This window comes from Arvicanthis niloticus, chromosome 18, assembly GCF_011762505.2.
Source record: "Arvicanthis niloticus isolate mArvNil1 chromosome 18, mArvNil1.pat.X, whole genome shotgun sequence".
In the NCBI taxonomy this organism is placed as follows: domain Eukaryota; kingdom Metazoa; phylum Chordata; class Mammalia; order Rodentia; family Muridae; genus Arvicanthis; species Arvicanthis niloticus.
The window spans coordinates 20,180,058-20,207,362 of NC_047675.1; the positions used below are offsets into that span (position 1 = coordinate 20,180,058).

Below are 27,305 nucleotides of genomic sequence, written 5' to 3' on the forward strand. Positions count from 1 at the left end.
AAATGTATATTTTTGGAGAAGAAAGGCCGGCTAGATTCTAACCATTTCTATCCAGCTCTTTTTACTTCTATTCATTTCCTCCAGTGGTTCTATGGCTGATTATCTAACATTTCTGCTTTGGACCATCATGAGAGGTAGGAGTCTTGTTTCTAGCTATCACTTTTCTGACTCCTGTGCCAGCATCTCTCCAAAGACAAGGCCCTGATCCAATCCTTAAATAAGAGTCTGTAGGACTAGCACCAGTTGTTTAGAGAAAGAGGATCTCGGTGCAGAGGTGGAGTGGTGGACCCCAGCTAGGGAGCAAGAAGGCCTGGGTAGCTGGAGGCAGAAGGGGGGGACGGGAATGGAAGAAGAGGAGGGAAGAAACTGAGAAAGGGGGTGGGGAGGAGAGGGGCGGGTCAGACCTCACTCCCTCACCCTCCCCACTCCACCCGGTGCTGCCAGCACTCTTCCAGCCCAGCCGGCCACATCTGGCGTCTGCCCGCCCTTGTTTCCGCTGCATCCAGACTTCCCCGGGTGGCTGGAGGCTCTGTGTGCATCCAAGACTTTAGATATACAAAGGGATTGCCAGGACCTGCAAGCACCCGCAGCGGTGGTGCGTATTGGGAGGTGGGATCCCCGTTATGAGCCCCTGAGCCCCGAGAAGCCCAGGCAATAGAGTAAGGGGATCTCGGAACACGGTGTAGAGCAGGCGCCCGGACCCCAGGGCACAGCCAGCGACCTCAGGGTGACACGCGGAGCCGCCGCCGGAGCCCGGGAGCGCAACGATGGAGGCACGAGTGGCCTGGGGAGCGCTTGCTGGCCCTCTGCGGGTTCTCTGCGTCCTGTGCTGCCTGATGAACCTCGCCATCGCTGCACCGTCGCCCATCATCAAGTTCCCCGGTGATGTTGCCCCCAAAACAGACAAAGAGTTGGCAGTGGTAAGTTGCTATGCTGGCTGAGACAAATTTAGGAAACAGAAGACGCAGGCCACCCTCCCCATGACCCCCTCTACTGGCACACAGCGCCTAGAGGGACTTTGGTAAACATCTTTGAGGGTCTCTTTCTTGGTCAGTTGATGGAGAGGTTGGCTTTTGTAAACCATGGGGAGGGGCTTTGGTAAGAAGAGGCCACTGATAAGTAACTTGGGGAAGTTCACATCCAAGGAACCAGGAAGAAGCAAAGGAGGGAGGTGATTGCCTTGGGAAACATCTGGAAAGGGTTGTTTTTGTGAATAATAGGGACTTTGTCTACTTACCTAGGGGATTTGGTTCTAGGCGGGCTTTATAAATGTCTTTTGGACCCAACAGGAGAGCTGGCAACAGAACCTTGGGCAAGCATCTTGTTAGGCCTTTAGGGCAATCAGTTAAAGGGGAATCTCTTGAAAGGGGGGGGGGGGGGGGGGGGGGGGAGTTGGCATATAATTTGTATAAGCCTTTGCACACGAAAGGATAGCCAAAGCAAGGCTTGGCAAACTTCTGGGAAACTTTGGCACACAGCTAGAGACAGGCTTTTGGTGGGATACTGGAGGAGACCATTTGGCAAGTAATTGAGGCTGAAGGGAAGCAGAATGTGCATTTTGATGGATGCCTTGTTTTACTGCAGAAGTTGTCCAGGAGGGTCCTTTGAACTTTTCCCTGGAGTTAGAGGACACAAGGAAACAACCCGCCAAGCTGGCAGGCCTGAGGAGCAGGAGCAGAAGGCCAGGGCGCGTGGGGCGTGGGTGGACTGAGCCGGGCTGGGGTCGGCCAGCGGCCAGTACGACCTCCTTCTTGGCCAGGCTCCAGAGCTGCGGCTCAGTTGTTGTGTGAGCGTGCGCCTGGCTCTAAGGCACCCTGGCAACAGTGTTGCATAAGCTAGACAGAGAGGCAGCTGCAAAGGGATACCCACAGTAAGGAGTAGACACATCTTGCCATCCACTGGCCATGGGTTGGCTTGGACGCTTTGCTGGATCTCAGATTTTTATTGCCCTTTTTATTTAGATTTTTATTGCCCTTTTCCAATCATTTTAGAAATCTTTCAGCCAGCCTCCTCCCCAATCTACCCAAGACAAGGAATCACATGCCCTGGTGGGTGGGGGGAACCAAATCTCTTTCCTCCAGGCTTCTTTTACTGTGGGGCAAGACCCTTTGAGTAGATGGAATGTCCCCCTCGTAGGAGTCCCCTATAACAGGTGGAGAGAGCTCAACAAGGTGGCCAAGGATGGTGCACACCTGGGGAGACCAGGGCATGAAGGTTCAACTTAAAGTAAAAAGCCACCCCACCCAAAAAAGAAGAAAACAACAAAAAAGAAGAAAGGAAGGAAGAAGGAAAGAAAGAAAAGGGAAGGAAAGAAAAAAGAAAAGGAAAGAAAAGGGAGGGGGCTTTTAACTTACAGGATCTGACTCCCTGCAAATTCCACATTAACCTTCTGGCCTGGTGATCTCTGATAACTGATTTAACTTCCAGAGTGGCTGTTTCTTTGACGTCAGAGGGTCATAGTGGCACCATCTTTGTCATAGATGGGCAGGTACTTTTAGAATTCCGGAAGGGTGTATGTCACTTAGGAAACACTCAGTACACATCAGGCATTACTGTTATATTACCACTGTGGTCATTACTATCACGCCCCTTTTCCCCGCTTTGTTGAGTGCCTCCAAGCAGGTGAGAACCAGCCATGAAGCCAGAACTCCTAGCTCCTCTTGCCATTCCAGCCAGCCTTCCCCATGTATTTAAGTTTGTATTTGTGATCCACCCACATCTTGCATCAGGTTTTGAACTTACAGACTAGAAGTGCCTGTCTCCATCAGCAGCAGTAGCACAGGGATTGACACATGGTGGCCACCAAACAATGCTTGTTGAGCAGCTGGTTGGTAGTTTGGGGCAGGCCCTCTAAAGGATAAAGTCAACATCTTTTTAGAAATGGTGGACCTGGGGGCTGGAGAGATGCCTCAGTGGTTAAGAGCACCATCTGTCTTTCCAGAGGTCCTGAGTTCAATTCCCAGCAACCACAGGGTGGCTCACAACCATCTGTAATGAGATCTGATGCCCTCTTCTGGTGTGTCTGAAGACATCGACAGTGTAATTACATACATAAAATAAATAAATCTTAAGAAGAAAGAAAGAAAGAAAGAAAGAAAGAAAGAAAGAAAGAAAGAAAGGAAGGAAGAAAGAAAGAAAGAAATGGTGAACCTAAGATTTGAACTGGAAAAACAAATGAGTAAAATACTGAATGCATTCCTAGGTCTGTTGAGAGGTTCAATCAGATAGAAGCCGGGGTCTGAGGGTTCAAGAATGATCACTTGATGTCAAATCCAGATTTGCCATTTGTGAGTGGTGTCCTCTTGAGCAAGTTTCTTAAGCTGCCTGCCTTTTTCTTAGATTCTTCCTCTGCATGACGGGAAGTGTGTGTGTGTGTGTGTGTGTGTGTGTGTGTGTGTGTGTGTGTGTGTGTGTGTGTATGAGTGTGAGTGTGTGTTTTACCTAAGGTAACACCTACTAAATTATAAATTTGAGTAAAGCAAAGGTGGTAGCTATGCCTTTTACAAATGCATCACCCCACTGGTGGGTGTCAGAAGTAATTTGGGAGCCTATGACTGTCTTTGGATTCCTGATTTCATCCTGTCCCAATTAGTGAGTGCTTGGCAGAAGTTGGGGTTATGTGCTCTGCCATTCCCAATGTGGCTCCTGGCTTTGAGAGTGTCTGTCTCTTTCAGCAATACCTGAACACATTCTATGGCTGTCCCAAGGAGAGTTGCAACCTCTTTGTGCTGAAGGATACCCTCAAGAAGATGCAGAAGTTCTTTGGGCTGCCCCAGACAGGTGACCTTGACCAGAACACCATCGAGACCATGCGGAAGCCGAGATGTGGCAATCCAGATGTGGCCAACTACAACTTTTTCCCCCGCAAACCCAAGTGGGACAAGAACCAGATCACATACAGGTGCCAAGGAGGGGCTGGGGGAGACACAGAGCCAGCAGCTGGAGGGATGTGTGTTTCCTTGGGAATTGCCTTTCCAGGTCAGGGGATTCATGAGGTGTCATTCTTGAGAGCTGAGCATCCAGGGACTTTGCATACAGAGTTCTTGGTGTGTGGAGCCAGACAGACTTAGGCTTGAGTCTCATACTCAGTAACCATGGGAGCACTGGTCTTACTCTCCTACATTTATAGTTGGTATCCTTGCCTATAGAACAGGGCTAAGAAATCTGCTCCTCATAGGGGTAGTTGAGGAACTACATTAGATTAAGTGTAAATCAAAAACTTCCACAATGTTTGATACAAAGCCTGGGTCTCCAAGTGTTGGTGATTGTTATTATCATCTGGGTCACTAGGGCAGGCGGAGGATGCTTGGTGATCAACTGATGATTGTATTCTTCATTGTATAATTTTTTTTTTTATGATTGGTTGCTAATTGGGCTAAGAGCTCAACTCTATGTGCCTGGTATTGATCAAGGGTGAAATCTCTGCCTTTTGTTTGATATTGTACTGTTTATTTCCCTGATGCCCTTGTCTCAGACAGAGTGAGAGATGAGAAGGTCTGAGACTCTGAAGACATCAATGCAGTACAGGAGGGTGTTCTCAGTGAGCTTCACTCAGCACATCTGCTGCACAAGAACACACACACATACACATACATATACACATACACATACACATAGACACTTGCACAATTGCATATATGCATGGTCATATGCATTTCTCTGCCCTCTAGGATCATTGGATACACACCTGACCTGGACCCTGAGACAGTGGATGATGCCTTTGCTCGGGCCTTAAAAGTATGGAGTGATGTGACTCCACTACGCTTTTCTCGAATCCACGATGGGGAAGCTGACATCATGATCAACTTTGGACGCTGGGGTAGGCTGAAGTGGGCTGGAGAATGGAACAGCACAGAGACAAGGGGTCTAGGTTGACATTTGAGAAGCTTGTGCATCCTCAGGGCAGCTTACCAAGGAAGTGTAGACATCGGGTGCGCATCAGATGGAGGTAGGAGAGCATGTCCCAGACACTGGAAAGCCACGGCTGTGATAGCGGGGGATGCAGGGCAGTATACCCTGCATGCAGCGAAAACCGACTGCACCCTGTAAATGACAGCCCCTTAGTGCATATGACTACTCAGATTTAAAATAATAAGAAAGACTTTTACAATTAAATTCAGTAGTCCCAATAGCAACCTGGGAGGAAGTGGAATAGAATCTGGGGTCAAGCCATCATATGAGCTATTGGCATCAACTGGCACCAACACACATATGAAGGCTGGTGGTGTGAATACAAGGCGGTAAAGCAATGAAGGCAGAGGGCAGTGAAAGAGCAGTGTGGATGTGGGGCTAAGTAGGGGAAACATTGTGGCACACTAGGGTCTGAAGGCTAGCCCTGTGGATAATGATGACAGTCTGCCATGAGTATATGGCATAGTGAGGAAGATGGTGTTGATGGGAGGCCATGGGTACCAGGAGTTATCACTCTGTAGTGGCACTGAAGACATGTGGGTGGGTACAGTGTTCCTGATAGCAATGAACATAGCCAAGGTCTACCTATGGTGCTGGTGAGAGGACCATGTGGCCTTGAAGAGTATGGGCCACAGGATGGTAACAACCAAGTTAGACCTTTTCCATTGACTCCCTGAAATGTTTATTCCATAACCCAAATGGGAAAGGGACAGGTGTTTAGAGGGCTGAGGAGCTCCCAACACAGATAAGGGTGTGACTGGGCTCAAGGACCCAGCTGTGGGGGCAGGGAATGCTAAAAGCTAAGTAAGAGTCAATGTGGGTTTCAGAGCATGGCGATGGATACCCATTTGATGGCAAGGATGGACTCCTGGCACATGCCTTTGCCCCGGGCACTGGTGTTGGGGGAGATTCTCACTTTGATGATGATGAACTGTGGACCCTGGGAGAAGGACAAGGTAAGATAGCCTCAGTCAGTATTTATTTCTGTTTCCTAGCAACCCAAACCGACCTTAAGCCCTTTGTTTGCTCTAATGGGATTAGGGCAGTGGGAGGAGGAGGGAACTCAGTCTCCAGAATGAGCTCACAGCCAGGTGTCTGGGGAAGGCCCTGGTGAGGTGGGTCTCATCCTCTGTGTGTCCTGCAGTGGTCCGCGTAAAGTATGGGAATGCTGATGGCGAGTACTGTAAGTTCCCCTTCCTGTTTAACGGTCGGGAATACAGTAGCTGCACAGACACTGGCCGCAGCGATGGCTTCCTCTGGTGCTCCACCACATACAACTTTGAGAAGGATGGCAAGTATGGCTTCTGCCCCCATGAAGGTGAGCATCTATCCTGACCCCAACCCTCATCCTACCCAGGCCCCCAGCCTAGGTGTTCCTGCTATGGCTACATCCTCCGCATTCCACAGGCCAGTCAACCTTCCTCCCCTCATCTAAGTGTTCATTATCCTGATTTCAGATGTCATTGTGTCCGCCTCTAACTGTGTTTGTTGCTTCAGGGACAGGCACACATTCTAAGAAGTGTAGTTGTGCAAGTTCATCGTCACTGTGTGAACACAGTATCCTTACACAAGCTGAGAAGGGTTCAAAGTCGCCAGTCATTCTGCCCTTATGGGCCACTGTGTGTGTGGTCTGTTGTAACTTAAATGTGATTTTTGTGGTGCATGGCAGTATCTGCTTACTTCTTCATATTTAGCTAAGTCGCTTCAGGTGGCTCAGCTTTATTATTTGTGAGATCATGGATTTGATATATTCGTTATTTTTTCCTAACATACACGAGAATGACCTTGAATGTATCAAAGTACTTTTTTTGGGTGGGGGGAGCACTTTACACTTTATACAAGACCTAGGTCTCAAGGCCAGGAGGCCAGGAGAAGAGGGATGAGACCTAGAGACAGATCAAGAGCTGAGCAGTAGGAGGAGGACAAGACTCAGTCCAAGCTGGTACCTGATCCAAGTAGGGACTTCAGTCTGAGAATATTATCCACCTCTCCTACACTGAGCCCAGTGTACTGAAGAAAGTCACTTAAAGTGGTCAGAGTGGTCATCTGACTCTGCCTTCTGTCCTTGTGTCATGACAGGTGTCCAGCTCCATTCAGTGGTGTGTGTGTGTGTGTGTGTGTGTGTGCGCGCGCGCGCGCGCGCTCATTAGAGCTTGAAACAGTTTTCCCCTCAACCATCTATTGAGGTAAAAGTGTGAAGGGGGGGGGGGGAAGGGTACTGATGTCCACCCTCAATCTACTTTGAAAGCTTCCTGGACACACTTTCTAATCATAAATTTTTGAAAACCCATGAATGCATCATACTTGGCCAGGCCATCTCACTTGACGGTTCTAGAAATCAGAAACCCAGAAAAAAAAGGCTGGAGAAATGGGAGAGAGAAAATACAGACCTACTTCTAATGATTAGCTTATTCCCCAACCCGTAAAGACATTCCTGAGTCATAGACTAAGGAGTCTGTTTGGGTTGAGGAGGGTCTGTAATTGTATATAATTGTATATGGCTCTGACTCTCCCTGTCCCTATTGCAACATAACACTAGAGCCAGTCCTCTGGACAGGAAGGAAGGAACAAAGAGCTTCTAATTGTCTTCCTGTTTACATTTCTTCTTTTCCTTCTTCTGTCTTTGTGGGGCAGATCCAAACCGTGGCTTCACACATGGTGGGCCTGCTCTCCTCCACAGAGCTTCATCCCCAGCCTTGTTTATGCTTTTATCATGGAAGTTAAATTTGGTACTAAGATTCAAGCTATTGACTGTTAGTAAGTCAGAGCTAGGACATGGGGGAAACATAGAAACCTTTTTCAGAGTCAGCCCTTCTGTTGATACAAGCTTCATGGGTAGATATGGACATAGCCTTGGACTGCTTAAGTTTTGGACAGGTTCCCTCTGTGTCAGACATTGGCTATGGATTTGGTCCTCGGCCAGGTTCAAGTACGCACAAGGCACACGTGTTTGGGTCTTGGGGCAGCGATTCCGATTACTCAGGCCCTCCTGACTGCTGATTCAGCATCTCTTCCCTGACCTTCTCTTTGGGAAGAGAGTGGGTCCCAGAGGAGATGGGCTTCTGGGTGGCAGAAACACAGCTGGTGGGATCAAAGTTATCACTTAACCCTCCCCTCCCCGACTCTGAATCACCAGGGCCTCTGGACTCAGATCTGCCTCTTCTCTAAGTTTTAGTCTTTCTGGTCCATCAGGAAAAGGTTTCCTGTTTGGGGGAGGGGAGAAAAGCAATGAAGATAGAGACCCACCCCCTTTCCTGCATTGGGAGGCCAGGGGTTGGGTTCTATTCGGCTTGTGGTAGAGTTAACAGACCCAGTGAGGTCACCTCTGGCACTGCTGTGCACAGATGGTCCTTGTTACGCACTTGTGGTTTCGATAGTTGGCAATTCCAGACACACACCATTTTGTAACTCTAGAGTGGATGCAGGGATGGGAGAGCCTTGGGGGAGCTCAAGACAGGCTGACCTCGATCCTATCTCTCCCCATTCTCCAGTCATGCCTTACCCTGTGGTTATCAGAGTAGGAGGCTAAGATACCAGCTGCCCCTTCTCCTCTTCCTTCTGTAGGGACTGGCTATAGCAGCAGTGGAGATGTCCAGAAAGGACTGAAACTTTCCCAGAGAAGCTAATTTTTACTAGATTTAATTTTTTTTCTCATTTTAAACTAGTGTAACTGTGTCTTTGTGTGAGCATGTACACATGAGTGCAGGTACTCTCTAGAGGCTAGAGGCATCAAATCCCCGTGGCTGGAGTTACAGATGGTTGTGAATTGCTTGACATGGGTGCTGGGAACCAAACTTGGGTCCTCTGGAAGAACAGCCATTGCTCTTAACTGCAGAGCCATCTCTCCAGCCCCTAGAGAATGTTTGTAATTAATATTTTTAAGATAGCAACAACTTGTGTTGTATGAACCAGCAAGTGGGTGACTAGCCATCTCTGGCCGGGCAGATATCTCTCTCAATGGCATCTCCTCCTCCTCTTTGCCTCCCCAGCCTTGTTTACCATGGGTGGCAATGCAGATGGACAGCCCTGCAAGTTCCCGTTCCGCTTCCAGGGCACATCCTACAACAGCTGTACCACTGAGGGCCGTACAGACGGCTACCGCTGGTGTGGCACCACTGAGGACTATGACCGGGATAAGAAGTACGGATTCTGCCCCGAGACTGGTGGGTATCCCTGCCTCTCTCTGCTCCTTAGAGGCAAGCATTTTGCCATTTAATACCCACTTGTCCACCCACAGCATCTTCCCCAAGCTTAGCTGCCAGGTACCACCTGGGCATGGGAGCCAACTGTTGGAGGTGTGCTAGTGATTTCTGGTCAGCCGGCTTGCACCCTGCTAGCCGGTCTGCACCCAGTCTTTCAGCTCTGACACTGTGTTCCTCTCCCTCCCTCTGACCTTGGATCTTGCTTCTCACCTTCTCTTAACTGTATCTCTTCTCCGTCTGCTGGTCATCCTTTCTTACTTCTCTCTTCTCCTACATGCGTTTACTGAGCCTGTTTCTTGAAGCTAAATCAGAGATTGGTATCCTAAAGGCTCATCTTCTAGGACAGTGTGTTGAGACCATCAGTTTGCTCAGTCCTCTGGGTGTCTGACCTCTCTGCTCCTGTCTATAAGGGTCCAGTTCTAGACTCAGAACCATGGCTACCTGGGTTTAAACCTTGGGTCTGGTACTTACTTTCAAGCATTATCTGCTCATCAAGTTTCTTAATGTATTCAAGCCTCTTCAAGACAAGTCTCATCTATGACATGGAGATGCCACTATAGGGTCTCTGCTGTGCCAGGGCTATTGATGGAGGTGAATAGGATAGACTGGAACCCAGTGAGTGTATGCTGATGCCACTGTCTTGTCATTGCTTCCTGGCAGTGGCCTCAGATCCTTTGCTGCCCCTTGACCTCTGTCGTTTACCTCACAGCTATGTCCACTGTGGGTGGAAATTCAGAAGGTGCTCCATGTGTCTTCCCTTTCACTTTCCTGGGCAACAAGTATGAGAGCTGCACCAGTGCCGGCCGAAGTGATGGCAAGGTATGGTGTGCGACCACAGCCAACTACGATGATGACCGGAAGTGGGGCTTCTGTCCCGACCAAGGTATGAGGCCCTGGCCTTTGGGTAGAGACACTGGATACTCCTCCACACCTGAGCTGGAACATTCTGAGGCCCAGACTATGTTCAAGCATAGATATTGCCCTTAGAAAAGATACCCTCATTGTACCTTCAGACCTACCATCGGAGCAGAGACTCTGCTCAGCCCCAGGGAAGACAGCTCCCTGCTTTGGTCCAGCCGATTCAGTTGGAGATTCACATAGCTTCAAAATGAGGCACTACGACTAGGCACTGACCCTGGGTAGGGATCAGCCCAGCTATTGCCTTTCTTGCCTTCCACTCCAGCCTCCCCTCCGGGCAGAACTGTCACTAGCAGGAGATGTTCAAGACTGCTGTCTTTGAGCAGGGTGCTTTGGGTCCACCTTTCAGTGCCAAGGTGCCCACAGCTTCAGTTTCTCAGGTAGCCCAAAAATGTTTAGGTAAGGGGATAGGTCCAGGACCTGCAAGAATTAGGTGGGTCTCTATTCTAGTTTGATTTTTAGTTTTGTGAATAAACACTTAGGGAGGAAAGAGTTATTACAAAGAGGCTTACACTCCCAGGTTGAGGGAAGTCAGAGCAAGAACTTAAGAACCTGAAGGCAAGAACCATGACGGAATACTACTGTGTAGCTAGTATAGCTGGCTTTCCTATATAGCTCAGGATATTTGCTCAGGGAATGGAGCCACCCATAGTAGGCTATGCCCTCTGCATCTATTGGAGACCAATTTAATGTAGACAAATACTCAATTGAGAGTTTTTAATGATGATTCTAGGCTGTGTCACATGGAGAGTTGATGCTGAGACACTCTTTCCTCTGTGACAAGTGCTTTTCTCTTATATTGAGGTGCACCTTGGTGAATGCCAGCAGCTGGCCAAATGAGTTTTTCTTAGGGATTTTTCTTGCCCACCAAATGTTAGCCTAGGAGATAGGCTGACACCTCTGCTTTGTGCAACTTCTGTCTAAGGTGTGATCTCCATCCATGTGAAGAATGTGTGGACACTCAGGCTGCCATGGACAAAGTATAATATACTGGTGGCTTAGAACAACATAAACTGACTTCTCCCTGAGTCTGAAGGCTGGAAGTTTACAACTAATGTGCCCCCCTCCCCAAGCCTGTATCACTTCATTGTCTGCTTCAGTCATTATATGTCACTCTCTGTTCCATATCTGTACCTTTGTCTCTTCCTGTGAGGTCGTGATCCACAGTGGGCTAAGAGCTCATTGACTGCAATGTGGTAACATTTTAACAGATTCATTTATTTAATACAGAGTTTCACTCTGCAGCCCAGATTGGTCTCAAGCTCACAATCCTCCTACTTCAGCATATCAAGTACTGGAATTATAGATATATAATATCATTCTTGGCTCTGGCTTCCATTTTAGTGATATCTGCAAATAATATCCTAGGTAACCAGGGACAGAATTATTATTATTATTATTATTATTATTATTATTATTATTATTATTATTACTTTTGGGCTATGGGATAATTGAGTCACAATACAATGCGGAGGGTGCAGCACATGATTTGCCTGCTCTCCACAGCCAAGCCTGAACAAGCCATACAGGCATGGATATGTTTTGTTTCAGTTTCCCCATGGGAGTGATTTGCTGGCATACAGTAGGCGAATATTATATCATCAAGCCACATTCCCAGGGGAGTGGTTTTTACTCCCTTCCCTGGGAAGAAATGGTGAAACTCTGAGGCCAGAATCTCCCTCTTGCTCTCCCTCTTTGAGATTCTGAGCAACAGGTTTTATGTCAACTCTCACAAATGGCCAGAAAGCATGATTTTTTTTTCACAGATGGGACATGAGGCAGATGCCCCTGTCTCTCTCCCTCATACCACATACAACCATCATTGGGAAAGGCTGAGAAGATGCTTACTGGCCTACTCAAAAGCAACAGTACTCTCGGCACAAGGGAAAAACCAATACATGCCACTTCTAGAACTTTTAGTCCAGCCCTGGAGTTGCCCCTTCCCCCCGCGCCCCCCCCCCCCAATCTCCTTTCTATGAGGCAGGTCTTGATGTCTGTCTTATTTCTCTCTTGAATTCTACCCCATGTCCTGCCTTGGCACTCAGGATATAGCCTATTCCTCGTGGCAGCCCATGAGTTCGGCCATGCCATGGGGCTAGAACACTCTCAGGACCCAGGAGCTCTGATGGCCCCTATCTACACCTACACCAAGAACTTCCGATTATCCCATGATGACATCAAGGGGATCCAGGAGCTCTATGGTAAGCCACTGCTTGAGGGCCTCTGAGGGTAGAGGTGTCTGCAAGTATCCCACAGCTTGAGTGGGAAGACACAGAGGTGGCATTGCCAGACCACATCTAGTCAGAAAGGCCAGGGACATCAGCAGGGGACATGGCTTGTGCCTGGTCCTCAGGCTTCAGAGTAATGCTCCAAAGGGTTGCTGAGACAGCCCTGTCCTTTCTAAACTCTAGTTATCCATGCCTCTCTTGGTTCCACATTTCCAGGGCTTTCCATTTGCAAGGTATATGAACTGAGGCTGGAGAAAGGTGGTCTGTCTGACCCAAGGTCAACTAGGTCTTAGCAGCCAGGTAGGGTTTAGGATCCAGAAGAGTGAGCTGCCTACAGGGCAGGATTTTCTCTGGCATGGGATGAGGGTTGCTAGTTCTCCAAAGATGCTGTTTCATTTTGTGATAGAAACATAGTAACTGCTTCCTGTCACCAATGACTGGCTATTGTCTGTGCTTTCAGTGAGGTTAGACGCTAAAAAGCCAGTCAATTTCTTAAAAAAGAAATCAGATTACATAATAGTCCTAGTGGTTCCTGGACCAGGAAAAGCAGTGGAAGTGGAGCCTGGATGGGGAAGTCCACGGACTCTGAACTTGGGAAAGAACCAGAGATGCAGACAGTGATGTGTGGCATTGCAGTCCTGGTAAGGCTACATATCAGCTGAAAGGATGCAACAGTTCACCTCCCTAGATGCAACTGCCACTCATCCTGAAGAATATGAAAGCAAATCCTTAGGAAAGTGCCACACCTCTACTGGTACTAGCCAGCCCTTTCTGTTCTTAAAGTAAGAGACCACGCAAGATTCAAGCTTCTTTTAGTTCCCCTTTCCAAGCTCAGAGTAGACTTCCCCTTTTTAAGTACACCGAGGTAGACTTCTCTTTTTTTTTTATAGCCTTAGCAGGTTAAATGAGCAATAATCGGACCCAGCCTAGTGATGAGAAGCCTTGTTGCTGGGGAGAGTCTAGGGTCAGGTGTCTCTCCATTCCCCAGGGCCTTCCCCTGATGCTGATACTGACACTGGTACTGGACCCACGCCTACACTGGGACCTGTTACTCCAGAGATCTGCAAACAGGACATTGTCTTTGATGGCATCGCTCAGATCCGTGGTGAGATCTTCTTCTTCAAGGACCGGTGAGTGAAGTTGCTTTTGTCTTTCTTACCCTCTGGCCTCTGTCCCTTCCCATTGTTCTTGTGTCCCCACTGTTGTAGAGGGCTCCTGGGGCATCCTGTCACAGAATGACTTGCAGTAAGCAGTTTTTGCTTGTGTCTCACAACCCAGAAATCTTGGTGGTTTACCACACAGGTAGTTGAATTCTGGGTCTACCAGATGTCTAAGCCTTTGAATCAGCAGGGGGTCTGATATATTCTACATGCTACTCATTCTCTCATAGTTTGTGGATACTTGTGGTAAATGACAAGGTTTAAGAGGCTAAATCAAACCATATACACACATTGAAAGATTTCATCCATGCAATATATGAGAATCTTCTACAAGTGAAATCAAAGAACATATCTAAGCTGGGCATCCCAGCCCACTCCAGCCCAGCCTTAAAAGATAGACTTTGTTATCATAGAGCAAGGCACATCTACACATGATTCCAAAGTAGAACAGAGAGAAGAATGTAGGGGAATTAGCCAGTCTTCCATTGGTCTTCTCCCAGAATCTATTGATCTCAAGTGGCCAAATTGCTGTTTGTATAGATAGCAAGTGACCATAGGTAGAAAGAGATTATTTCCTTCATTCTACGAGATTCTGGTCATGACAAATGGCTGAGAGTCACCCTAATGCCCTGGCTGCCAGGTAATGGGAGTACCATCGAGGACTTCGTTAAAAAGTCCATTCATCCATCTATCTGTCTGTTGTCTATCCATCTATCTATACCTGCCTCAATCTATTAATCTATCACATATGAATGTATGTATGTATGCTTTGTTTGATCGCTCGATTTACCAAGCAGCACTGTCTTCTTTTCTATTACTTTTCCATACACTGATCCATGTATCCACTCATCCATTCATAGGGCTTTCCATACACTGATCCATGTATCCACTCATCCATTCATAGGTCTTTCCATAGACTGAGCCAATTATCCACTCATCCATTCATAGGGTACAACAGTTAGGAAAATGGGTGGTGGAAGTAGAAAACTACACTAATTCTCTACAGGTTGGATGATCCCCAGCGGGCTTATTGTTTCCCTTGTACCTCAGCTTGATCATATTAAGGTGAGGCTGAGATGTTACCCTATAGAGCAGGTATAAGGATTAGATGCATTTAGTGCTTAGAACCATGCCAGTAGAGAGGATGTTTGTTCAGGCCCATCAGCTGTTATCTTAATAAATCATAATTTAGTATCTATTGTGCTAGTTGCCTTGATGGGTTTCCATGATAGCTAAGGAAGGGAAGAGAGTGTGCTGGGAATAGAGGGTCTATTTAATGTCACATCACTGTCCTCAAAAGCATGCTTCCTATAATAGAGGGGATTCTAGTGATATAGGAGTACCAGGTTAAGAAGCATACATCTGAGACAGAGATAAAAGTTCCTGACGTATATACAGTGTGGGTCAGAGAATCCACTGAGGCTGAAAGATGACCATGGAGTGTCTTTCTTCTGTTCCAACAAGGACTTCTTTTCAGACACAGGGCCAGGTGTGGGATTCCAATGTTCTGCCTTTCCCAGAGTCTATGTACTCAGTAGGTGATAACAAGAAGATAGAGAAATGAGACTCAAAAAGCAGTAAGTCAGACACAGTAATGTCTTAGCGCCTGAACCAGTTATAGTGATTGTAGATGCTACTGGTGTCCTGCTGTACCTTGTGGAGAGGAGAAAAGGTAAGTGGGGACTCTACTCTTCAGCAAGGTCCTCAGCTTGCAACACTTGCTTCTGTGGAAACTGATTGTGTATGAAGTTGTCAGATGTGGGAATCTTGGAAAGAGCTCTGAGCCAAGGTTCAGGCCGAGGTGGTTCTGACACAGCATCATACTTTCTATCAGAAGGACCTAAATGTATGTTCAATGGAGTCATTGAATTGATCTGTAAATAATTAAACAGTAATGGTGTCAGGCTCCTGGAGAACAGGGTAGTACTACAGGATCCTTGAATATGGATTTTAGAGTTAGATGTGGACTTAAATCCAGGCACTATCATAATCTGTCTAAGTGTCATTGGCAAATTAGGATCATGTCCCTGCTCAAGTACCCACTCTCTCTTGCTCCAGATCACACAGTGAAAGAAAAATTGGTCTTTCATGGTATAGTGTGAAGGGATAAAGCTGCTTTAAGGGGCAAAGAAGGGTCTGTGACTTGTCTTTGTCCATTGACACCTCTGCATGCCATGTATGCCAAGATTGGGTTCCAAGATGACTACCAGTAGCCTTTAGGATCACAAGAGAGGGAGGGAGAGAGAGAGAGAGAGAGAGAGAGAGAGAGAGAGAGAGAGAGAGAGAGAGAGAGACACAGAGACACAGAGACACAGAGACACAGAGAGATGTCTAGATAGACACCAGTCTATCTGTTCAATTTTGTCATGCTGATGTAATACACATGGCAAGAAATGTTAGGCTAACCAACTTTGGCAGAGTCACCCAGAAGACTTGTTCAAACAGAGTCTCAGTCATAAGCCAGAGAATTCTGCTCTGCAGATGTCAGGTTCACATTTCTAAGGCAAGCCCTGGTGCTGCTGGGGCTGCTGGTCTGAGGACTGCAGCTTGAGATCAGTGGCTTACTCGTGACCAATGGATACTCAGGGCCAAGTGCAGCCGAGGAGAGCTTTTGTCTTTGTAACTCAATGACAAGTCCCGTTACAATGTCAAAAGGTTGAAGACACCTGAGCCTAATTCCTAGGATGAGGATGAAGTCACGGGCATCAGGGACTCCTGTTGTCGAAGGATGATTATAAGTGTAGAGCTGAGAGAGAGAGAGAGAGAGAGAGAGAGAGAGAGAGAGAGAGAGAGAGAGAGAGAGAGAGGCTGGGTAGATCATCAAGCACACATGCAGTTTTGAGTGTTACATTTTACAAGGTTTAGTCATAAAAGTGCTTGGTGCTTAGTATACCCCTAGTAAATGTAGCTCTTATTTTGCCAAAGCCCATAGACCATTTAAATTCCAAAAATGCTCTAAAGCACTGTCCGTTGTTGTCTTGATTGGCTTCTCATCAAACAGGACAGGTGAGATACACAACAGCCACTCCAGGCACTCAGTGCTGGTATTGAGAGTCATTGAGGAAGGAAACACAGAGAACAGAGACAGTCTAGGGTGGCTTCCTGGAGGAGGTGGGGACAAGACCAAAGAGTGGCTTCTCAGCCCTGGTACCTTGCAGAACAGTATCTGTCCTATTCCCCAGTGTATCTCTCCAACCTTCTTTTGACCTTGACTCCTTCCACTATCCTTCCATGTTTCTGAGTTGGTTTTCTGGTTAGAGCTGCAGAGTGATAGAAGGTATGACATTTTATGGCCCATTCCTGTCCCCAGGTTTATTTGGCGGACAGTGACACCACGTGACAAGCCCACAGGTCCCTTGCTGGTGGCCACGTTCTGGCCTGAGCTCCCAGAAAAGATTGATGCCGTGTATGAGGCCCCACAGGAAGAGAAGGCTGTGTTCTTCGCAGGTATGTAGGAGGGTCTTGCTGGCCCTTGGTTCCTGTCTAGCTGGATCCACTCCTTCACCAAACCACAGTTCCCAGGCACCTGCAGGTACTGCAGATCCTTTAGGGATCTGCCTCAACATCATTTCCCAAAGGGTAGTCTTTGTTCGGGTTTCTATTGTGCTAAGATACCAGGTTCAAAAGTAACTTGAGGAGGTAAGGGCTTGTTTCAGCCTACAGTTGTAGTGGAGCTTGAAGGTGAGGCAGGGCAGGAGCTCAAGGCAGGAACTGAAGCAGAAGCTGGAGATGAACACTGAACACCGGCTTGCTCCCCATTGCTTGCTCAGCCTGCTTTCTTATACACTCCAGGACCACAGGCTCAGAAGTGCTTCCATATTGATCACTACTTAAGAAAATGCCCCACAGGTTTGCCTACAGGCCAATTTTATGGAGGCATGTTGTTTTTTTTGTTTTTTTTTTTTTTTCAATTGAGTCCCCCACCCTTCTCAGATAACTCAAGCTTTTGTCAAGTAAACAAACAAACAAACAAAAAACCCTAGCCAACACACATTAAATTTATCTGGGAGGTTGGTCTAGACACCCAGCATCCACTAGCCCCACCCATAAGACAAACATTTCCTCTCCTCTGGGTTCTTTGTTGATCTTTGTTTCCTTTCCTAGAAGAAAACAGAATCTCCTTTCAGTGCCGATATTTCCCTAACAACTTAACAGGGCTAGAGTCTTGGCTGGTAGCTACCTTAGTTAGACCTTTAAGTGTGTGTGTGTGTGTGTGTGTGTGTGTGTGTGTCGGTCTCTGTTTCTGTGTGTGTGTGTGTGTGTCTGAGTATGAGTCTCTCTCTCTCTCTCTCTCTCTCTCTCTCTCTCTCTCTCTCTCTCTGTGTGTGTGTGTGTGTGTGTGTGTGTGTGTATTAAGACAGGTAGGGTCTCATGCAATCCAGACTGGCTTCAAACTTTCAGTGTAGCCAAGGGTGACCTTTAACCCTTTAACTTATGACCCGCCTGCCTTCTCTCAAGTGTTAGGACCAAGCATTTGCCATCATCACACCTGGTTTAATTTGATGCTGTGTGTGGAACTCTTACACATGCTCCACAAGCACTCAACTAACCAAGCTACATCCCTAACCCCAAACTTGTAAAAAAAGTATATACACGTCTCTGTCTCTGTGTGTGTTTGTGCATGTATGTATGTATGTATGTATGTATGTGTGTGTGTGTGTGTTGGGGGTGTGTACATGAATGAACATGTTTACTGAGGCTAGAGGCATTGATCCCCCTGGAACTGGAGTTATAGCCACGTCTTAGGGTTTCTATAGCTTTGATAAAACACCATGGCCAAAAGCAACTTGGGAAAGAAAGGGTATATTTCGTCTACATAGCATCATCCAGGGAAGTCAGGGAAGGAATTCAAGGCAGAGATTGTAAGCCACCAAACCTGGGTACTGGTGCTCCGTCTTTAGGAAGAGTAGGAAGCATTCACAGGCACCAAACCATCTCTGCAGCCCCCAGTGGCACCCACTGACACCTCATTTTTAACATAAAATGTTTTGTTTAAACATGTATCTATTTGAATAGTGGGTAGTCTCTGAAACCAGGATAGAAACGAAGTGTTTTATACATGGTGTCCAGACTCCAAGGAAGCATCACTTTACCAGGATTGTTACTTATATCTTTGTTTTGAGACAGGGTTTATCAGATAACTCAGGCTGGCCTTGAAGGCTCAGCTAAGATTAGAGCACTTATATGCATGTCTCCTATATGGACAGCTTTCATCTCCATACTTTGGTGACCATAGGTCCTGGACAAGTGAGCTCTGGCTCTCAGGGCACTGTATACAGGTGGGAAAGAGGGGCTTCTTGTGGCCATGTGTATTGGCTGCCTGTCTTCCACGTCTCCTCCCTTGACTGTCACCTTTTACCACCGACTTATACAACTTTGTGCATATGAGTTGGGGATGTAATTCAACTGGTAGAATGCTTGTCTAGAGTGCACAAAGCCCTGGGTTCGGTTCTCAGCCCTGTAGAAATCAGGTGTGGGGGAGTCTGCCTCCTTGTAATCCCAGTACTCAGGAGAGTGAGGTAGGAGGATGAGAAGTTCAAGGCCAACCTGGGTTACATGAGCTCATCTCAAAAGAAAGTGAAATAAAACATGATCCTGTGCTCGAGACCTTCTTCCAGGCACAGAGCTGGGATATGAGCAGAAGGTCATGCTCTATTGAGAAAGACCCAGTAGTATCTTCTGCCGGAGAGATGATGGGAGGGCTGGATTGGCCTGAGGCATTTCCCAACAGCCATCATCTCATTTTCTGCCCCTTCCCTCAGGGAATGAGTACTGGGTCTATTCTGCCAGCACTCTGGAGAGAGGATACCCCAAGCCACTGACCAGCCTGGGGTTACCCCCTGATGTCCAGCGAGTAGATGCTGCCTTTAACTGGAATAAGAACAAGAAGACATACATCTTTGCTGGAGACAAGTTCTGGAGGTAAGGTGATCCCAGGTACAATGGCAACATGGCTAGTTCTATTGGGAAAGACACTCTGTGACTTGATATACACAGTGTGGGTAGATATCTCCTCCTTGGTCCCCAGCCTGCCAGGGAACAGGCCCTCCAAGGGAAGTCAGGATGCACTTTCCTTGTAATACTGCTAGGGTATTTCTTGCCTGAATTTCCTTTCCTTTTTCAGCTGCCTTTGATTGGACCTGAAGATACCTAGTCTAGAGCCTCACGTCAGGGCAATGCAGAAGAGCTGGTAATACAGTTACAGATAATAGCTGTTGTTGCTGTCAGCGTATGCCAGATGCTAATTGCAAGGTCTAGTGAAGTACAAGACACTGTTTTCCCCTCTTTTCATTGGCAGGAAACAGAGTTCCAAGGGGTTAAAAAACAGGCTTCAGTGCCCATAGCCATGGAGTGACAACTGGGCTGTGAGTCCTGGTATTCTGACCCTGGAGAGTGCCCTTGTCCTCCTGATGCATGGAAACCCAGGAAGGGAAGGTGAAGGCGAGGAAGTAGAGGGAAATGAGGAAGAGAGCATCCAACCAGGCCCTGGGAAGCCACAGACAGCCTCCTCCATGTCTGCAGCAGGCATCCTTCCTCATGTCTGCAGCAGACAGCCTCCCCCATGTCTGCAGCAGGCACCCTCCCTCATGACTGTAGGCACCCTCCCCCATGTTTGCAGCAGGCACCCTCCCCTGTGTCTGCAGCAGGCACCCTTCCCCACGTCTGCAGCAGGCACCCTCCCCTGTGTCTGCAGCAGGCACCCTCCCCTGTGTCTGCAGCAGGCACCCTCCCCTGTGTCTGCAGCAGGCCTGGCCTGTGGTGCAGACTGGCAGTAGAGAAGTTTAGAAGCAGGCGGATCTGCTCCAAGTCCTCCAAAAAGAAGGCTCTAGCACTGAGAGGCAAAGGTGAGGATAAGGGACCAGAGAAAGCAGTATCTGCGGACATAGCTTAAGCCCAGAAGTGTGCTTCCAATTTTTCGCAGCTTACCAGTGAGGAAACTGAGACCTAAAGAAACTAAAGAACTCAGTCATCCTACTTACATGTAAGTGTGCTGGCCCAGAGGTAGGCCTAAAGATGCTTTTCCTCTGTCCTCCCCAGCTGCCTTCACTGTGCCCTCTGGGTCGTTCAATCAGTGGGTGGACTAGAGTTCCGTAGCACCCTCCACCTCTTGCCCATCCTCACCTTCGGTGGCTGTCATTGTATCCAAGCCTTACCCAGGAACTACTAATGGAACTCCCACACTTTGTCTGGAATCCCTGAACAAACAATCCAGCTTCCTTCCTGAGCCTCTGTCTCCTCCTCCTCCTTCTCTTCCCCTCACCCCACCAGCAACTGCCCTGATTCAGAAGCTGCTTATGTCCTGGGGCTGCCCATGGCAGGGTGGAATTCTGGAAGCACTGCTGAGATACTTAGCAACCTAAGCTGATTGGTATCTCAAGCCTCAAGAAGAAAAACAGTCTGTCAGGAAACCACTGAGCTGACCTCGGCACATGGGCTCCGGAACACCCCCGGCATGCCCACACCCCCGGCATGCCCACGTACTGGGAATGGCATCCCAGGCACTCTGAATCTTCAAAACTCAGTGTGGAGGGAGGGAGAGATGGAGAGCCATAGACGCGTGATTCAGAAATCTCAGAATCCTAAAGCCTAGGTGATTTTCCCACAATGCCTGGGAAGTAGTCTCACTGAATCCCGCCTACACACCCTATGTGTATACACATGCAAGAACAGGCATGTCCCGTGTGAGCAGGAGTGTTCATGCATACACAGACTCACAGGCCCTGAAATGTCGTGCTGGTTTCTTTTAATCTTTTTCCTTGATAAGACCTCTAACTCTAGATGCCAGAACAGATACTGTCCTCTGCTGAGGAAGTTCCAGGAGCCTTTGGTAAAGGGGCTGGACTAGAAAGGGCTGCTCTTTGGTTCTGGATTGTGCATACAAAGGAGACAGGTCTGTCCCAGGAAAGGTGACGCGGAGTTTGAGACACTTTCATGAGCCATGGTTGAGAGAGAGAGAGAGAGAGAGAGAGAGAGAGAGAGAGAGAAAGAGAGAGAGAGAATGAGGAGGGAGGGAAGGGGACAGAGAGAAAGAGAGAGATAAGGAGGGAGGGAAGTGGACAGAGAGAGAGAGAGAGAGAGAGAGAGAGAGAGAGAGAGAGAGAGAGACACCAGGGTAAGTAACTATCCCCAGCATGCCAGCTGCTGCTTTTTGAAGTCCCCACCTAGACCACAGATATACATGCAGCATCCCTTATGTGCTGTGTACAGAGCTAGGTGCTGGTGAGACGGAGGCCCAGATGGAGGCCCTCATTGTCCTCCTGGAGCTTATGGTACAAAGAGGCTCAAAAACATTTGCATCTATTCTTGGCAACTCTCGGTCCAGACCTGAGTCTTGCTCCAGATGCCTGCTGCGCATATCATCTGGATTGATTTCTCATTTAATGTAGATATTGTTATGTGCGTCATTTTCTGGACCAAGGATACTAAAGCAGAAGTGGGTCAAAAGGCACACATGGAAAAGCTGGGATATAAATGTTTCCTCTGACACTCTGTATTTTACCCTCTACATCTGTAGACACAGGGAGGAGGTGACACCTCTCCTGACATGGCACTGTAGCCTTCCTGAATGAAAAGAACCTTCTGGAAGCAAGCCGATTCATTTCTCTGACCCTTACTTATACAGTGGGTAGGGGTTGATTCCTGCCCTCTCTTTGTGCTGGGGGAAATCCTTGGGGCTTAGGGTACATATCTCTGTACCATTGTAATTCCAGGGATTTACAGTGGGGGAGGGCTCAGTAGAGGTCATGCAGATGGGGGTTGTGGGGGGTCTGGGTGGGGATTTTGAGCTAGGGGACTTGGTTTTGGTAACTTGGCCCATGAAAAAAACACATTTCCAAGAAATTATATTCAGATGAAGTTACAGTTGTAAAGGTTTTTCTGACAGTTTCTGGGGGGATAGGTTGCAAGGAAACCCCCTAGAAAAGACACACGTGGTATAGGCTATGGTTGGAGCTTCTGAATGGAGGTGGTAGGGTTGGCTGCTGGGGAGAAGGAGAGCCATCCAGGATGCTGTGTAGAGCAAAGAAAGCTTAGCCAGCACCAGAATGGTATCTAAAAGGATCTGCTTAGAAATTTCCTCCTTGGAGGTGAGGCTTGACCTTGTTTACTGAGATATCCACCGGCACCCAGTGGGAGCACATAGCTTGCACAGTGTTACATCTTTAAAATAAATATAGCTAGTCTGTTGGGGGGTGGGGGAGAGACAGAGGGAAAGAAGGGAGGAAAGGGGCAGCAGCAATTAAAAAGTTCTCCAAGAAACTTGAAACAACAGCAAGGGAGAAGGGTTTTCTAATGCTTAAGGTACTTACCTGGATTAAATACAGGGCCCGGTAGAACATGTACCCTGACAGCTGGGGCTAGGACTGGATGGCATGCAGTCAGCCTGGTGACTCATGGCTGTGAGCTTACACCCACCACATGGCATTGTAACCTCACTCTCTCTCAGCCTCGGTTAACTCCCAGACATGGCTTGTGATCCCCGCTTGACAGATGAAGAAGTAGCAATTTGTTCAAACCACACAATGAAAGAATTATATGGGTCTGGTCCACTGGTCCTAGGACTGTAGCAGGGTATCAAAGGTTGTAAGGACTGGAAACGTGGTTCAGCAGCCAAGAGCGCTATCTGCTGTTCTCAAAGTGCTGGGTAATTTAATTTAATTCCCAGTACCCATATGGTTCAGAACCATCTCTCCATAACTCGAGTTCCAGAGGATCTGATTCCCTTTTCTGGCTTTTGAGGGCACTCGTTCACACGACATACATATATACATGCAGGCAAAACAACCAAACACATGAGAAAATTTGAAAAAAAAAAAGAAAGAAAAAGCCTTAAAAGAACTATCAGTTCCCAAATCCTGCTGAATACCAGACATGAGAGAAACGCAAGCTTGTGCTTCTCAGTGGCAGTCACACTGGCTGCTGCTCTTAGGGATTGTCTCAAGCCATTCAATTAGGAAGTAGCAGTGTGAGATTCAAACTCGGGTCTTCTCTAGACCCTCACATTGCTGCCCACTTCCCCTTTGAAGGGCCAATTCTTATTTCCCAGACCCATTCTGTGCCATCCTTTGGCTCCATTATCTCCAGGATCGGTGAGTGAGGATGGGCAGCGGGTTTGCCTCCACAGAAACCACCTACATCTCCCTGTCTCTCTCCTAGATACAATGAAGTGAAGAAGAAAATGGATCCCGGTTTCCCTAAGCTCATTGCAGACTCCTGGAATGCCATCCCTGATAACCTGGATGCAGTCGTGGACCTGCAGGGCGGTGGTGAGCTACCCAGGCCTCTGTTAGCGTTCTAGGATTGCCCGATCCGAGCCAGAAAACAGCTCCTCTTTGGCACACACTCCTGCAGGGCAGTCCCAGAAAACAAACCAGTCCCTTCAGCTCAGTGCTGGGAAGGCAGCCAGGCCCCTGACCCTTGCTGCCCCAGCCAAGCTCCAGGCTGTAAAATCTAGAAAGGCCCTCACAGCTGCAAGGCCTGGAGCCACAGGGGGAGGGCTGGGAGGCCTCCAGGGACCAGGAATATGGCCTGGTGCCCTAAATTCATTCTGGGGGTTGAGCCAGGCTGTATTGGGTTTCTCAGGAGGCCTAGTAACCACCTCCCATCAGAAGCATGGCTCCACTCAAGACAAGGCAAACTTTGTCATGCTCTGTCACCCCTGCGGCAGTGACCTCCCCCCACTGCCCCCCACTCAGCTGCTTGCTTCTTTGCAGTTTCAGCACAGGACAGTAATTGGAATTTGAGAACCATATTCCAAGGGAGGGTTCTGTGACTCTCTAGTACCCTGGAAATGAAGTCAGTCAGTTTGGCTTTTATGGCTTATTAGAGGAGGTTTTAATTCAGCACCACAAAGGTGTGTGTGTGTGTGTGTGTGTGTGTGTGTGTGTGTGTTATGTGTGGTGTGGGTGGTTGGGTGTTGGTGCTCTTACCATCTGTAAAGTGCATGTCCCTGAGCTCCCATGGGGAGTACTCACAAGTGAAGAAAGCAAGCCATGTATAATCAGGTGCTCCATTAAGGGTTCCCTTCAACCAAATATCTGTCAAAGTCCCTACTGTGAGCTAGGGTTTTAAATGGAGTTGACAGGGTCCTTCATGTTTGGAGGAATTCACATATTCCAGAGCCTTTAGAGACCAGGAGGGAAAACAGTAGAAAATAAATTATGCATATGTGTGTGTGTGTGTGTGTGTGTGTGTGTGTGTGTGTGTGTATGAGTGTGTTTGTGTGAGTGTGTGTGTATGTGTGTGTAAGAGTGTGCATGCTTCTGTGCATGTGGCTGAGTGTGGATCTGACTATGTGTACACATTTAAGCGTGCATTACTGACTGCATGAATTTGTACATGTGTGTAAGTATGGGTGTGGACCTGAGTATGTGGGGGGGTGTGAGTGTATATGTGCATGAGTGTGTGGTGGTGAAAGAGTATATGAGTGTATGTATGGGTGTGTGTGCACATGTGTGTGCCTGTTTATGAGTGTGCATGTGTATGGACTGTGTGTGTGTGTGCCTGAGTGTGCGTGTGGGCTAAGTGTGTGGGGCACTGAGTATGAGTCTGTGTGTATATGTGGCTAAGTGAGTGTATGTGTGTGGGTGGGTCAGTGTGTGACTGTATTTGTGGGGGCTGAGTGTGTGTGTGAGAGTTTCTGTGTGTGTGTGTGTGTGTGAGTGTGTGTGTGCCTAAGTGTGTGTATGTGGGAGGGCTGAGTATGTGCACATGGGGGGACATGATTGTTGTGTGAGTGTGTATGTGTGTTGGGGGGAAGGCTGAGTAATTACATGGAGGGACCTGAGTGTGACTGTGTGTGAGTGTGGGGGAAGTCTGAGAGAGAGAGAGAGAGAGGAGAGAGAGAGAGAGAGAGAGAGAGAGAGAATATATGTTGTAAGGAACCAGAGACAAGTGATTCACTGATAGCAAAGGGTCGCTTCTCAGCCTCTGCTGACTGCTTACCTGCAAGAGTAGGGTCTGGTGGTTTTAGATATTTTAGAGGTTTAAAGAGAAGCCATACATCTGCGTATTCATATGATATTGCCAGAAGTGTTTACATCTTGGCAACTCATTCAGAATTAAAGACAAAGAGAAGCAAATATTTATGTTTATATTCATATTCATACATATTTATACTTATATTATTTATATCTATATGGGCCGTCTGTTCCCCATCCCCTGACGTATGATATATGTGTTTGGCTTGTGCTCAGAAAGGTGTTGCTATTGCCAATAGCAAATATTGTCTAACTTAATCTCATAACAAATTCTAAGTCAGTAGTTTTCAACCTGTGGGTCGTGACCCCTCTAGGGGGATCAAATGACCCTTTCATAGGGGTTGCCTAAGACCAGTGGGAAAAAAAGATATTTCCATTATGATTCTAACAGTAGCAAAGTTACACTTACGATGTAGCAATGAAAACATTTTATGGCTAGGGAGGTGTCACCACATGAGGAACTGTATTGAAGGGTCACATGACTCACAGGTTGAGAAACACAGCTCTAAGAAGATAGTGCCCTGATTCCTGGCTTAGAAGTACAGCAACTAAGAGACCTGACTTCCTAGCCTTTCCTCTTCCTACAGACCTGAGGGTCTTCCCTGGTTGAAAAGCTGCTTCCCTAGGCCAGGCAGGCTTAACAGCTCCCAGGAACCTCCAGAGTATCATGTAAGGTCAGAGTGGGTCCAGTCTCTCTTTCTTCTCTCTCTCTCAGGTCACAGTTACTTCTTCAAGGGTGCTTATTACCTGAAGCTGGAGAACCAAAGTCTGAAGAGTGTGAAGTTTGGAAGCATCAAATCGGACTGGCTGGGCTGCTGAGCTGGCCCCGTTCCCATAGGCCTTATAATCTTCATCACTGCACACCGGGCCCAGGACACTGGGGAAGGATGTGAAGAGGCCTGGCTGCCCTGTCTTCCGCTCTGTAGTTAACCAGCCTTCTTCACCTGGTGATTTCAGATTTAAGAGGGCAGCTTCTTTTTGTGCCCCAAGAAAGGTGCTGACAGTACCCCTCCCAGGTGCTTCTTCTCCCTCCCGCCCACCCTAGGGGATGCTTGGATATTCGCAATGCAGCCCTCCTCTGGGCTGCTCTGGTGCTCCACACTTCCGGTTCTTCAGCATCTATGATCTTTTATGGCTTACAGCACCCTCAGAGTCAACAGAGACTGTCTTAGGAGGGCACTGGTGGCCCAACAGCCTGGCATGGGGCAGTGGGATACAGGTGTGTCAAGGTGGAAATCAGAGACACCTGGTTTCTCCCTTCCGGCTGCCCCGACACCTGCACTGCTTTAGCGGTTTGCTTTGTATGCCCTTCCCTCGTTTTGTTCAACCTTTTCAGTTTTCCACTACGTTGCATTTTCTGACCCACGGAATCAGGTTGTCTGGAATCACTGCATGATGCATCTCAGCCTGCCTGGCGCCTAGCGAGGGTTCCCCTCCTCACTCTGTGGAGAGCATCCCGAGTCGTTTCCTCCACTGGATGGAGGAGAACCAAGTCAGTGGCTTTCTGCTCAGCCTTCCTGCTTCTCCCTTTAACAGTTCCCCATGGGAAATGGCAAACAAGTATAAATAAAGACACCCATTGAGTGGCAGTGTTTGGCTCTGTTTTAGCAGCTCACGGCCAGAGAGCAGACATAAAAAGCAAATCTCTGCGCAATGCAAGGCACAGAGGATGTGTGCTGGAAAGGTCAGAGGTGCCAAACTATAAACCCCAGAGTGAGTAGGCTCATGTGTCTAATCTACATGGGCGAAAGCCTAGACACAGAGGTCGTTTTGATCTTGAGGAAGAGCTGGGACACAGCAGCAATTCCATTCCTGTAGGTATGACGTCTGTTAGAGGTTTGCTTTCTATTCCCCATTCCCCCCCCTTTTTTTTCTTTCACTGAGAGCGATCCTTATGGTTGTGTCAAT

General features: G+C 47.9%; 1 protein-coding gene across 1 annotated transcript; it reads left to right on the plus strand.

Moving 5' to 3' along the window:
• Nucleotides 1-522: 522 nt before the first annotated feature.
• Mmp2 (matrix metallopeptidase 2) lies at nt 523-26,986 on the plus strand. Its single transcript, XM_034522345.2, has 13 exons — nt 523-920; nt 3,675-3,901; nt 4,671-4,819; nt 5,739-5,867; nt 6,056-6,229; nt 8,901-9,074; nt 9,823-9,996; nt 12,077-12,232; nt 13,248-13,389; nt 16,730-16,866; nt 19,182-19,341; nt 23,575-23,684; nt 26,113-26,986. Exons 1-13 carry the CDS (start codon nt 768-770, stop codon nt 26,214-26,216), a joined length of 1,989 nt encoding a protein of 662 aa, XP_034378236.1. The 5' UTR covers nt 523-767; the 3' UTR covers nt 26,217-26,986.
• The last annotated feature ends 319 nt before the right edge of the window (nt 26,987-27,305 follow it).

Bases quoted from the DNA above. Each gene is read 5' to 3' on its own strand.
- Mmp2 (XM_034522345.2), top strand. From the start codon at position 768: ATGGAGGCACGAGTGGCCTGGGGAGCGCTTGCTGGCCCTCTGCGGGTT. The intron at 5,868-6,055 runs GTAAGATAGCCT...TGTGTCCTGCAG, and splicing joins GACCCTGGGAGAAGGACAAG to TGGTCCGCGTAAAGTATGGG. The intron at 23,685-26,112 runs GTGAGCTACCCA...TCTCTCTCTCAG, and splicing joins CGTGGACCTGCAGGGCGGTG to GTCACAGTTACTTCTTCAAG.